Below are 14928 nucleotides of genomic sequence, written 5' to 3'. Positions count from 1 at the left end.
TCTCAGGGGGGGCTCTTCCAATTGCTGCCCCCCCGAGGAAAACATAGGGAGACCCCCCAGGAAGGACAAGAATATCCTACCGGACCCAGAGGCTTCCCGAGCTTGTGGTCCAGCTCCCAGGGGGAGACCACCAGCCCCAGGCTTCATTTGGAAAAAAACAAACGGTTTCACTGTGTAGAGAGAAACACAATCAAAAACTGAGGATCAGGGGGAAGGGTGGGGACTTAAAACAGCTGTCGATTGACTGTGTTTCCTGTAGGGTGGAGCCTCTCATCTCTCAGGTGCGCCGTCCTGGAAGATGACTTGAGAAAAATACACTTTAATGAATTTAAAAATATAAAATAAACAGTAAAGTTAGCCCAATTTTTTTGTATAATGTGAAAGATGATGTTACGCAGCGAGAATCGTGATCTTTATTCTAAGCAAAAAAATTGTGATTCTCATTTTAGCCAGAATCCTGCAGCTCTAGTTTCCTCTGGGAACTCCAGTTTCCTCCCACACTCCTAGGACGTGCTGGCAGGTTCATTAGCTCCTGTTTAAATTGGCCCTAGTATGTGAATGTATGCAAGTAAAGTAGGAACCTTCGATTGTAAGCTCCTTGTGGGCAGGGACTGATGTGAATGTACAATATATTTAAAGTGCTGCTTAAATTGTCAGCACTATATACACACACACCTGTAATAATAATAATAATAATAATAATAATGAAGCACATTATGAAGCCAATACAATCTTTACATGTTTTGAGAATGGAAGGTTTACTTCAGTGGAAATATAGGACGAAATAAAGGAGGAAAGCTTAAAATTACAATAAGCTTTGCAGGACAAATAATACTGTCATAGAAATTTTGATCCTAAAAACCTATTTTGATTCTAAAATTGGAATAATTCATAGGGCAAGTAAAAAAATATGTAAAGGCCATTTAATGATTGGTGGGAGGTTTATATACAATACAAAATATATAAATACCGTATATAAATGAAATATTTACATACATCTTAAATACAAGACTTGGAGACTATTTCAGTCTATCTCACAAAGATACACACTAAGTGATACGTACACACAAACACAACACAACCTGGTGGTGTGCACAAGCAAGGTGTGGTATGGCAGCGGGGCCACACCTATCAGTATTCCGATGTGCACACCTGCAGGCTTATTTAGTAAGGCACTGTGCAAAACCCCCAGCAGTCAATCAAATTTCATCTTTTGCTGATGAGACTTGACTACAGAGAAATTCAATCAGCAGCTATGGGTTACTGCACGTCATCGTTTGCGACGCCTTACTGAATAGGCCCGATGGTTTTTGATGGAGCGCGCACACACGTACCTAGTCGGCTGCTCCGGTTCAGGTAAGAGCTGAGACTCCTGCAGACGGCACTGTGGGGCCGGGGGATGGGCGGCTTTTGGAAGGAGCTGGCGGTGTAGTGGTGCAGGAAGGATTGCATGCTGTGGGACGAGAGGCTTCTCCCATTTCTGACGATGGGCTCTGAGGGGGAGCGGGACAAGATCAAGGGTGGAAGGGGTAAGGAGGAAAGAAAGGATGTGGCAGGACAAAGATCCGATGCAGGAAGGAGAAGGATGGAGGAATGGAGACGAAGGAAGCAAAGACAATGGAACAGGTAGCCATGGCACAGTTAGTAAAGAGGCAAAGGAGAGAGAGGGTGATTACAATGGCAGACACAGTGGGAAATGACAAATTTAAAGGGGATGAGGTGCCAGAGAGGGGGGAAAACAGCAAGGGGAGAATAAAATTAACTTAAAAGAAAACAAAAATAATACAGATTAAAACTGAAAAACAAAACTAAATGAATAAAAATAAAAGAGGAAAAGAAAAATTTCTAGATTTTAACCCAAAACCAGCAGCATGCAAAAGCGGGCACTCACCATCAGGGCCTCCTTTAAGAACTGGTTTGTGGGTAAACTACCTTTTCAAACGCATGCTTCAAATATCGATAATCTCCATCAAGTGACTTACCACAAAGCCCAAACAAAGTTCCTGCCCTTGGCTTCTCTGAACTATTCATTTAACAAGCTTCTCTGCCTATAATTATTTTTAAATTGCAGTGAACAGGCAAGGAAAGCCTGTACATCAATAATAATTCTCTACTGCCGCTTAACCTAGCCACAGGGTGCTTCACCACCCAATGGGTGTAGCTAGGTGTGTCAGAGAGTTGCTAAAACCCATCCACAAGATGGCCTGTGGACAAAATCACAACTACTGTGAACTACAGAACTACCTTCTGTGAGGTTTTGGTTAATCGGCAATAGCATGCCAACCTAGTGCTGACCCTAAAGCATCAAAATCCATGGTTCCTGCTGAACCAGAGGTTTTTTTTGATCCATGTATGGGCAGGGTGGTTGTACAGAAATCGGAGGGGAAGTCTCCCCGCTGTCAGAATACAATAGCACAGCGGGGAAGATTCCCCCATCCACATCGAATGAAATGAATCACTTATGGGCTGCCTAAGAAATTAAGGGCTGTGCCAGAGTAGAACCAGGTGGATTGCACAACAGGTGCATGCACATATGCTTGATATCCCTTACAAAGCCTGAAACATATAACAGAACATTTAAGAAGTACAACTACAGGGAGAGCTAAATTCCATTACAAAATAAGGAGCACTCTCTCAACGGGGTGGACTAGCATAAAGTATGTCTATAGTCACCATAGCTCCCCTAACTGAAATTAAAATAGAAATATGGCCTCCTGATAAAAAAAAAAAAAAAAAAAAGGCCTGTAATGTGTCAATATGTGAGATGTTCCCCCACACAATGGGACTCTTTAAAAAGTGGATGTAAACCCTCTCATATACCCAGTGAGGTGAACAGCCTCAGGTGATACACAGGGATGAAACAAATCCTCCTACATAAGTTTGACTTGTTTAGCTGCAGTCTTTTCCTCTCTACACCCCTGTAAAAGGGCAGAACATTTTTAAAATCTTTCTTCATCAATCAGGAGCACAGGGGAGGGGGCGGAGAGGCTGCTGTTACAGTGTGTGAAAGTTGACTGGAGGAAAGGCACACACCCACCCCTTAACACAGCAGAAGAACAATGTTGCTCTGTGCTGAGCTCCCTCCCCCTCCCTCTGACACATAATGTATCTCATAAGTCAGGGAAACTTCTCAGAAGCAACTCATGCTGATAACAGAGGAACAAAGCACCAGAGAGAAACAACACTTAGGCCGGCCAAACACGGTTCGAATCTCGGCCGGTTCAGCAGCAACCGGACGAGATTCTAACCATTAATGGGCAGGTTGAACGATCGATCAACCTGGGTACAACCAGCCTGCCTGATTCTCATACAATTATTGCTAGCTGATGCTAAAGCTGCTAGCTATAATCACTGTCTTCTCAATGGCTCGGCAAGAGGGATTACCCTTGTCAGCACTGTCTGTGTTGATAGGGGAATCATGTAAATTTCTTTCCAGGAAAGAAGTATGCACCGTGTATGGCCTACCTTAGAGCTTTGGAGAGAGATAATTAAACACTACAGATATATGTACTCTGCTCAGATTCCATGACTGAGGTTTATAACCACACTACCAGTAAAGTAGAACTATAGGCAAAACTTTTTTTTCATTTTGGATAGAGTAAGGGAGGATTATAACCCGTCAGATTTTTTTTTTTTATTTTTGCCATCTGTGTTGCATTGCAGAGATTTCCCTTCACTTCTTGTCCCATAGGCAAGCAGAAAGTGAGAGGAAATTCCTGCAAATAAAAGGGAACTCATTGGGGACCCCCATATTGGTTATGCACTCTTAGCTGGCCCCAGTGTGCCCTACTGAGGCCCGGGCTTTTGGAGACGGCGGTGATCCTATCTTGGACAAAGGCACTGATGGCAACATGTTTTTACTAAAATAGTGGCTGTTTTAATGGTGCTTCTACCTCTGTTCATATGGATGAGCAAACATGCCCTTCATTTCTTTGTATCCCTGAAGAAGGAAAGCAGAATTTCTGAAATGCGTTGAGTATTCCCATACCATAAAACCACCCTTACAATGTTTCTGTTGCTTGTGGGGTTGTGGAGCAGTATGATGTGTAATATGAGGATTTATATGTAACAAGCTCCCACAAGCACTTTATGTACTAATACAGCCATGTATATATTTTATGTGACTTGTTTTTAAGAATGTGTTACAATAAATATTATCAAGAGGATACGTTAACACAGTGGTATCCTGTTGCCTTAAAGAGTCCCATTATTGGGGGAAATTCTCACGTTTACTAATTGAGGGATGATGGCAACACTTTTTCTGTTATTGCCCCTGACTCTATGCATGTAGTGTGTCAATCAGCACCTGGCAACACCTACTCCTGCTCCCTACCTCTGTAGCTGAACCCCTCCCATTGAGAGCTGCAGTCCCTGTAATAGGGATGTGCGAGACACAAATAAAAGAGAATTTGGCTCAGTCAAGAATGTTTTCTGTGTATTTTATGAGGCTTGTGCATTACACAGTAACTGGATACTTGTTTAGACTCTCATACATGAACCATTAAGGTGCTTGAAAGCACGATCAGATAACGTTTAAGGCTCTAAGGCCCTGAGGTGCTCCATTATGTAAATAGTTACTGTATATACTCTTAGTCATGTAACATTCTACCCCCTGTCCGCACGAAAATCATATAAATAGTTTGGATTGAATTCCACTTTAAAGTTTTTAAGTTTCCTTTGCTTGGCAATCTTATGCACTTAAACTCTTACTCTTAAACTCTAAGCCACAACTGGTCCTCCCTCAACCTCTGCAAACCTTACAAAGATTTATTAGGTTTTCCTTACCTACGCTAACCTTCCACCTGGACCAGTGTTCATCAGCCATCTTAGCCAATGCCCTTTCTTTTCATTTCATGATCTTCAACAAAGAATAGTCAGTCTCGTTTGTCCTTACAAAGATTCCACTAGCCCACAACCGGGGTTCTGCCAGAAACTATCCAAGAGTCTTTTCAGGCCATCTTCTAATCAGCTAGCTTACACTTTTATTCTGGCTTCTTTTCTTATGACTAAAATGCTCTCCAGTTTTGGGATTCTCCAGCCAATAAACCGTCCTTGCTCTTACTGCAGTTAGAGACGCCAGTGACCTCCGAATGCACTCACCTGTGCCCTCTCACCCATTAGATCCATCCTACCCTCCAGTTTTCAGTAGACAGCATCACTTACCATTATCACTGCTGCCATTGTCCTCCAGAGTGATGGGTTCTGAATGGTCTCCAGAGCTTTTTTCAGCTGTTCGCCCACCCCGAAGGGTCATGGAAAGCTGTCTTTTGATCTTCTTCATCCGGTCCATGGCTGCCAGCTGATGAAAAAAAAAAAAAAGATCATAGTATTAAAAGAACAAATAAATAAAAGAACAAGAAAAAAAATGATGAGGGACAAATACAAACATTTGTGGTAGACTAGTGGTGGAAAGGTTTGAAATGGCAACGCAAGCAATGTCATCAGTACGAGTACAAGGTTTGTGGTGTCAAGAAAAGATGGAATATAAAGCATTATTGTCCAATAACTGGTGTAAGCTGCAACTACAACTTCAAGCTTAAACAGGTTTTTCCTCACTCCAATCAGCCCAAATGAATATTGAATGAGAGAAAAAAAAGTCTGTATATGTTGATGGAGAAGGGGGTATTAAAATTAACCAGTGGCTTATCCCCCCCATGGCAAGCACAGAGCTACTTCAAAATAAGGTGTTGAAGATGTCACTAAACTAGGCAATTGATACATCCTAAGTACACATCTAACAATCCGTGTAAGTCAAACGGAGAATCTGATGAAAAATGTATGAACAGAGGTCACCATGAGTGAAAACTGAATCCACAGATATAGGCCACCTCTTGGTACTCTATCACCATTCACATTTGGGCGCTCTACCACCACCCAGCCTTTGTATGGCAACACCCAACTCTTGCCCCTCTGGCAACACCCAACTCTTGCCCTTCTGGCAACACCAAACCCTTGCCCCTCTAGCAACACAAAACCCTTGTCCCACCCACATCTGGGTGCCCTACTACCACCCACCTCATGGTGTTCACCTCCTAACACAGCCTTATCTTTTATATTTTAACGAAAAATTAGACAATATACTGTGGTTTTTTTTTTGCACTAAAATTATGGTAACTATTTTTGTATTTTTTTTTACTGCAAATATGGGTTTGATAAACAGTTGTGCTACTAACATGTGACAAACAATTGCAACTGCCACCAATCTATTCTCCAGAACCTTTTCTTTATGAAAATAAATGCAGTTTAGAAGTTTTAATTAATCGTCAGGGCTAAAATGTGCATTTTAACATTTGTGCAAAAAAAAAAAAAAAAAAAAAAAAAGCTCTGGTAGACAAGTTGCTGCTTACCATTTTATTTGCTGAAACATCCTACCTAGCTTTCCCCTTGTATGTAAGGGGAGGGGGTTGGGGAGTTATGTTTTATGTTTACCATACAAACTTTATTGAAATGTCACACAGACATCTCATGAAGTTTAATTTGCCGTTGTGTTGCTCAGCCATTCACAGGGAGTTTTGTATTCTATGAATAAATACAAAGTTTCCTCCGATTGGCTAAGGCAGAGAGGCGGGCAGATGACGTCACAATCTGCAACTCAGCCATTCAGGCAGAAGAAGCTTTGTGCTCAATCATAGAATACAAAAGCTCCCTGTGAATGGCTGAGCATCACTCAACCTGAATTTTCCAGGAGCAGGACAGGAAGTTCCCATCCCACTGCCAGAATACAGCGCTGTATACTGTATGTAGCTGAGGCCACATATTGTTTTTTCTTTTTACAGCACACACAGTGGGCACATCTAGTAGTGAAGGTAATAGTTTGTTAGGATCCGCTTGGACTAAACTATTTAATACTTCACTAAAAGCTGGAGATCAGCTTTAACCTTGCCTGTACTGTGCTGACAGATCTTCATGATCAAAATTGGAGTAAAATAAATTGTGCACATTGTCTGTCCTAACAAAGGGTTAAAGATTTCAAGGCCTGGGTGGTCCACTGAATGTTAATGAACCAACACTTAAGTTGTAATTTCCACTTAACGACCAGCAGCGTACCCGTATGTAGCTGGACTTTTGGTTGGTTATTATTATTATTTATTATTTCAGGTACTTATATAGCGCCGCCAATTTTTACGTAGCGCTTTACATATAGATTATACATTCACATCAGTCCTTACTCAAGGAGCTTACAATCTAAGGTCCCTAACGCAGCCGCAGGCATCATCCCGTCATCTTTTAGAGCTGGCAGTTGGCTCTCTTGTAATAGTAATCAGAGCTAACTAGCCACTCGATTGCTATTACAAGCAGCGGGAGGGGACGTCCCCTCCCCCTTCCTCCTGCAGCTCTCTCAGGCTCACCCGTCCCACCCGACAGCCAAGCAAATCCGGGATCGGCTTTGATCGCCTTTTCGTGATGGGAACCCAGAAGCGATGACATGACACCACTTCCGGTTTACCCAGATGTCAACGGCGCCATTTTTTAAAACTTGAAAGTATTCAAAAACACTGATCTTGGTGTTTTGAATGCTTTCAAGGGCAGAGGAGGGATTTGGGGACTTATAGACCTCAGATCCCTCCATAAAGAGTGCCTGTCACAAAGGATGTTTACATTCCTTGTACAGCAATAAAAAGTGATCAAAAAATGTTTAAAGCAACATTGAAAAAAAAAAGAAAATAAAAATTAATAGATAAAGTGGATGTAAACCCGATTCATGAAACTTGAGCTGGGCACACATATCTCTAGTGTTTTCTTAGCTCTCTTTAAAGCCCTAATTCCCATGGCTTTATCCTGCTCTGTTCTTAGCATGATAACTTCTGACAAGTTCTCTGTCAACTGTGATAAAACCTGCCTGAATTTTGTGTCAGGTGGATGCTATAGATTAGCAGACAGCTGGTCTATTCACAGCACAGCTCTGCAAGTCTCTGCCTATGTGGAGGTGTGTGTCTTTCCTCCAATCAGCTGTCTCACAGTGTATGGCAAGAATCCACACCCATAGGTGAATCATGAAGAGAAAATTCTAACACTATTTGCACTTTCTAAACAGTACATAAAGCTGAAGACAGCACATATGCATGTAAAACTTATGTAGGAGGATTTGTTTCATCCCTGTGTATCCTCTGAGGCTGTTCACTTCACTGGGTATATGTGAGGGTTTACATCCACTTTTTTAAAAAAAAGGTAAAAAGGTAAAGTGCCCCCTTGCTAGCGCGCAAAGGCAAATGCACCCGTCAGTCCCGCACACACACAAACAGCGATTGCCCCATACTTGTTAGGTATCGCCGTGAACATCAGATCATAGGCAGTAATTCTAGCACTAGACTTCCTCTGTAAAATGTAAAGTAGTAACCTGTTAAGTTCAGAATGCAATACAGGAGCCTTTAGTTATACTTTAACAATAAGGGATTGTGCAGTTTCACAGCTGCTGCTATTGTGTGTAAAATCTTTAAACACCTAACATATCTGTAGTTAGCAATTGCAGGCTTTGTAAATTTCTTAGGACGGGTTACCTTTAAGAACAATACAGAATTCCAAAAAATATCTGTGGGGTGTATATCCCTGCTATACTTATACAACCAGTAGAGCCACATATAATATGTTTTAAAAAAGGTCTTAAGACATTTCTTTTTAGCAAAGCTTTTCATTTTAGATGTTTGTTTTATTGTATAAATTGTTCATTTTTCTTTTGCTTTAACCTGTAGCACTTTGAGATCTTATGATGAAAAGCACACTATAAATAAAATGTATTATTATTACAATATCATCGCCATTGCTCTACACTATTCTCAGACTCGCCCAAATCAATCTAATATATCTAGATTTTACATAGATTTTTTTCACTGAAATACAAAGAATCAAATGTAAGAAGTCAAGAATCAAAATAATCCACGATTTTCATTCGACCACTGAGAAATAAAGTCGCAGATATCCCCATCAAATGCAGCAGAAAACCCAACCATTTTCTGATTGCTCAGTAGGGTTTCTGTGTTCAATCAATTTCCGTTTAATCTCAATTTCTTCTTTAATAAAGTGTATGTAAAGTCCCCTGAGCCGTTATAACCCCTGTCAGATTTTTTTTTTTCCCATCGATGTCCCATTGTGGAGATTTCCCTTCACTTCCCATCCCACAGCCAAACAGAAAGTGAGATGAAATCCTTGCAAATTTATGAAAGTCCTTGGGGACCACTAGGTCAACACAACTTGTGTCCCCATTGGAAGATTTCTCCTATTACTTTTCTGGGGACAACCCAAGATTTGGGATTTTCTTTTACTTTCAATGATAATGGTAAACAGGACAAATAGGGTGAATCTCCTTAACTTGGGCACAGACGGCAATAAAACCTGACAGATATTATAATCCCTCTCCACTCTAACTAAAGGCAAAACTTTTTTTTTGTTTTGGATATACTTTAATTGAAGTTGGTCAGTCAATCAAATTCATTCATTTTAGGTTGCCTTCAGTCTTGCAATCACTTTTTGATCATACAAAGATGGTTGAAATGGACACAAAACTGCTGCCAACAAGATTATAATTTGGCATTTCTGAAACACCCGTACAGCTAACAAAGCTTGCTCACTGATGTTCTCTGAAGTTGACTAAATCACCCAAAACCAATCCTGGCCTTGTTAGGCATATACACCCAAACTCTCACTGCATGTTCCTCTGAGATGTTAGCTCTGGGCAATGAGAAATGATCTTCAGGCAAATCTATGTTGAGGTTTATAACAGAGAGCCATAACTATAATGTCTAGAATGAGGAGGAGCAAAACAACCATGAAAACCAGACATACTAGGACAAGCAGCTTAAACCACGGCCTGCTTTTCTGCAACCAGTCATGTGACTTATGCCAAGGCTCTGGTTGAGGGATATCTTTTGCCCAAGAGGTTTGTAGGACAACAAAGAAATGAGACTGCTCAGGCAAAGTCATGGATTGGCGAACTAGATATGGCAGCAGAGCTCCAAGATCCTCCAGTAAAGGCCACCTGACCAGCAGTTGTAGGATTTTAGGTTGGATTCCTTTTAAACATGGACAAATAATTGGTCTGCTTTAGATGTGTATGAGGAAATAATGAATATGAAGTCAATCTGCAATTTTAATTTTCCAAAAAATCTTATTACTCCATCAAAGTACGGCATCATAAACGTTACTTAATTGAACTGAGATAAATATGAACTACAGTGTCTAGTAAACTGTTTACTTCACAACGCTTTTTTTTTTTTTGTAATCCATGTACAAACCATATCATAAATCTATACACGTCAGCTAAACATAAATGTCAATCTTCTCATACATCTAGTTTTTCACTCAACGATAACAAAACGCTCTCCTTTCCAGAACAATATTCAGACATCCTCTGCAATCCTTATAAATTAAGTCCTCCACTTTATCATAAAAGCCCACCCTCTGCTTTTCCTATACATCCATTTCTCCTCTGTACCATACTCCTACATTCCCACCTATCCCACTACATCCAGTCCTCCACCATACCATAGCCATACATCGACTTCTCCTCTGTAACATACGCCGACATTACCCTTTCCCACTACGTCCAGTCATCCACCATACCATAACCACACAATCTCTGCTATTCCTATACATCCATTTCTCCTTTGTACCATACGCCGACATTCTGACCTATCACACTACATCCAGTCCTCCACCATACCATAACCACACATTCTCTGCTATCCGTATACACCCATTTCTCCTCTGTACCATACTCCGACGTTCCCACCTATCCCACTACATCCAGTGCTCCACCATACCATAACCACACATTCTCTGCTATTCTATACATCCATTTCTTCTCTGTACTATACTTTGACATTCCAACCTATCCCACTACATCCAGTCCTCCATCATACCATAACCACACATTCTCTGCTTTTCCTATACATCCAGTAATCCCCAGTACCATACAGTACTCATACATTTTCACCTCTTCAATTAAATCCAGTACTCCACCACACTATAACCACACATCCTCTGCTATTCCTATATATCCAGTCCTCCTCAATACCATATTCATACATCCTATTACATTAGATCCAGTACTCAACCTTACCATAACCTTCCGCTATTCCTATACATCCAGTCATCTGTACCATACTCAGACATTCCCACTTATCCCATTAGATGTTGTCCTCCGCCACACACTCTCTGCTATTCCAATACATTCAGTCCTCCTCAGTACCATACTCAAACATCCCAAACTATCCCATTAGATCCAGTCCTCCTTCTTACCATAACCACACATCTTCTGCTAATCCTATCCATCTAGTCCTCGCTACCTTGCTCAGACATTCTTACCTATCCCATTAGATCCAGTCCTCCACCATACCATGCATTCTCTGCAATTCCTATAAATCCAGACCTCCTCAGTATCATGCTCAAAAATCTATCTATCCCATTAGATCCAATCCTCCACCATACATCTGTCATTCTGATACATATCCAGTCCTCCTTAGTACCATACTCATACATTCTCACCTAACCCACTGGAACAAGTCTTCCACCATACCATACCCACACATCTAGTCGTCCTCACCTATCTCATTGGATCCAGTTCTCCACCATACCATAACCACACATCATCTGCTATTATAATTCATATAGTTCTCCACTATACCAAAAAAAGACAAGCTTTGCAATTCCTATACAAACATCCGCTATATCCTTACCGAACATTCTCTGCTATCTCTATACTTTCTGTATTCCACTTTGACATAGATATCCCATATTCAATTCTCCACTGTACCTAGTCATCCCTTGCTGTCTGTTCCAATACATGCATTAAAGGTTGTAAACCCTTGTGTTTTTTCACCTTAATGCATCAAAAAACACCTGGCAGTAACCGGTCCCCCAGCCACCCAGTTTTATTTACATGATCCCTGGAACTTCATCCAGCGGCTCTCTTCCTCTGCCTGGGGTGCTCGGCTCTTGATTGGATAGATTGATAGCAGTGCAGCCATTGGCTTCCGCTGCTGTCAATCAAATCCAATGACGCGGGGGGCAGGGCCGAGTCATACATTCAGCGGCTATGGCCGCCGAATGATGGACTTGGGAGCGCGCCCGCAAGGTAACCCCCCAGGAGAACGCTTCTCCTAGGGGGTATTCTGATGTGGGGAGGAGCCGTGGAGGTAAGTATGACATGTTTGTTTTTGTTTTTCAAATAAACAAAGCTTTACAATCACTTTAAATAAAATACAAACACTGAGGCTAACAAGTTGGGGATAAGAAGCTAAGAATTTTCATACCAAAAAGAGAAAGAGAGAGTAAAGGGTCACTATTATCCAATTATGTGTAGATTAAATAAAACAGAAATTTGCTTTTCACATGATTGGATAATTGAAGTAAATCTTCACTTTTTTATGTGAACATTCTCAACTATTTTAGAAAATTAGCCTCAGTATACACTATCCATATATATCTAATCCTCCTCCAGTACATCCAGTCCTCCACCATGCATAAACTTTACTAATCCATCCTATACATTCAGTCCTCAACTATAACTCTGCTATCCCTATACATGCAGTTTTCCACAATTAGGCCTCATTCACGCGAGGTGGATCCGCTCAGTGGAGTCCGCCAGTTCAGCGGGAGATCTCTCCGTTGATCTCCACTGAGCCGGCTGATGACAGGTCCGTCTGTGCTCACTGAGCAGGGAGGAGCCTGTCAGAGCACCGCTGATTCCTATGGAGGGATCGGACGAAAACGGACAGCATGTCCATTTTCATCATATCTCATCTGATCCGTCTGTATCGCCATACATCTGATTTTAGCGGACATGGTCACCGCTGACATCTGTCGCTCCATAGACCTGCATGGAGCGTCCATTCAGGTCCACCTAAAAAACTGACAGGCGGACCTGGACGATCCGTCCGTGTGAAATGAGCCTAACCAAAATCTCCTAATCCTATACATTCAGTCCTTCACTATAATCAAACTTGCTTAATCCTATACATCCAGTGCTTCACTATAACCAAATGCCTGATTCACACAATGCATTTTTAGTATTTTTTGCATTTTGCAGATTTGCACTACAGTCCATTTAACATGGTTTCCTATGGAACACGTTCTATAGTGCAAATCTGCAAAAAGCACTAAAAAATGCATAGGTGTGAATCGGGCCTAATCCCATACATCCAGTCCTCCACTATAACCAAACTCTACAAATCCTATACATCCAGTCCTCCACTATAACCAAACTCTACAAATCCTATACATCCAGTCCTTCACTATAACCAAACTCTACAAATCCTATACATCCAGTCCTTCACTATAACCAAACTCTATTAATCCTATACATCCAGTCCTTCACTATAACCAAACTCTATTAATCCTATACATCCAGTCCTTCACTATAACCAAACTCTACAAATCCTATACATCCAGTCCTCCACTATAAACAAACTCTACAAATCCTATACATCCAGTCCTCCACTATAACCAAACTCTACAAATCCTATACATCCAGTCCTCCACTATAACCAAACTCTACAAATCCTATACATCCAGTCCTCCACTATAACCAAACTCTACAAATCCTATACATCCAGTCCTCCACTATAACCAAACTCTACAAATCCTATACATCCAGTCCTCCACTATAACCAAACTCTATTAATCCTATACATCCAGTCCTTCACTATAACCAAACTCTACAAATCCTATACATCCAGTCCTCCACTATAAACAAACTCTACAAATCCTATACATCCAGTCCTCCACTATAACCAAACTCTACAAATCCTATACATCCAGTCCTCCACTATAACCAAACTCTACAAATCCTATACATCCAGTCCTCCACTATAACCAAACTCTACAAATCCTATACATCCAGTCCTCCACTATAACCAAACTCTACAAATCCTATACATCCAGTCCTCCACTATAACCAAACTCTACAAATCCTATACATCCAGTCCTCCACTATAACCAAACTCTACAAATCCTATACATCCAGTCCTTCACTATAACCAAACTCTACAAATCCTATACATCCAGTCCTTCACTATAACCAAACTCTATTAATCCTATACATCCAGTCCTTCACTATAACCAGATATTCACTACTATTTCTGCACATCCAGCCCCCTATACCTTAAAAAAAATCCTCTACTATTTCTATACATCCACTTCTGTATATAATACCCAAACTGTGATTCCTATATATTCCTGTACAAGAAGTCCTCCCCTATACCAGAAGGAGGCATCCTATGATACTGCTATATCAGAAATCCCCTGCTAGTCACATCCATCCCTCCCATACACCATAACCTGACACCCCCTTCCATTCCTATACATCCAGTATTATAGCATAGTAGTGAGTACTCCTCCACTATTCCTATACATCTCTACCATACCAAGTAATCCTGTGCCATCCCTATCCATGCAGATCCTGAGAGGTGCAGTATAATGATAACATCCCGATCCCTCCGCTCCCCCCTCCTCCTCTGCCGGCACAGCCCCCTCCCCCGCCTCTCACCCGGTGTCTGCAGTGCAGGGGCTCGGTGACATGTAGTAGGGGGTCAGTGACATGGAGAAGGCCTGGCCAGTTCTCTGTAATCCTCAGCCATTGTTCCTGTCCAATCCTCCCCCTCCTGCGTGCCGTCCATCCTCCTCCTCCTCCTCCTGCCCGGTGCTCTGTGCCCTCCTCTTCCTGCCACCCTCCCTGTGTGTGTGTGACACTCCCCGGATCCCCGACACAATGCATCACCCTGACTGGATCTGTCCTACCCTATACGTCCTACAGGCTCATCCTCTGCACTCTCATACACTGTGTGTGTGTGTGTGTGTGTGTGTGTGTGTATATATATATATACACACACAGTGTATGAGAGTACAGAGGAAGAGGATATATATATATATATATATATATATATATATATATATATATATATATATATATACACACACAGTGTATGAGAGTAT

General features: G+C 41.5%; 1 protein-coding gene across 2 annotated transcripts in view; it reads right to left on the bottom strand.

Annotated features, from left to right (window-relative positions):
* CDK16 (cyclin dependent kinase 16) overlaps positions 1–14677 on the bottom strand; it is a 53298-nt gene extending 38621 nt beyond the window's left edge. The window contains exons 1-3 of one of the 2 annotated variants that reach the window (XM_073599874.1): positions 14483–14677; positions 5164–5299; positions 1335–1493 (exon numbers count right to left, since the gene is read on the bottom strand). In XM_073599874.1, coding sequence (XP_073455975.1) covers positions 1335–1493; positions 5164–5290 — 286 coding nt within the window. In that variant the 5' untranslated portion in view covers positions 5291–5299; positions 14483–14677. The remainder of the gene's footprint in view (positions 1–1334; positions 1494–5163; positions 5300–14482) is intronic. The other variant, XM_073599875.1, reaches the window with a different exon arrangement.
* Positions 14678–14928: the final 251 nt, after the last annotated feature.

The sequence above is a fragment of the Aquarana catesbeiana genome, linkage group LG09 (genome assembly GCF_042186555.1).
Source record: "Aquarana catesbeiana isolate 2022-GZ linkage group LG09, ASM4218655v1, whole genome shotgun sequence".
NCBI lineage: Eukaryota > Metazoa > Chordata > Amphibia > Anura > Ranidae > Aquarana > Aquarana catesbeiana.
The sequence above is the reverse complement of the archived record's forward strand: the minus strand, read 5'-3'. Positions and strand labels throughout refer to the sequence as shown.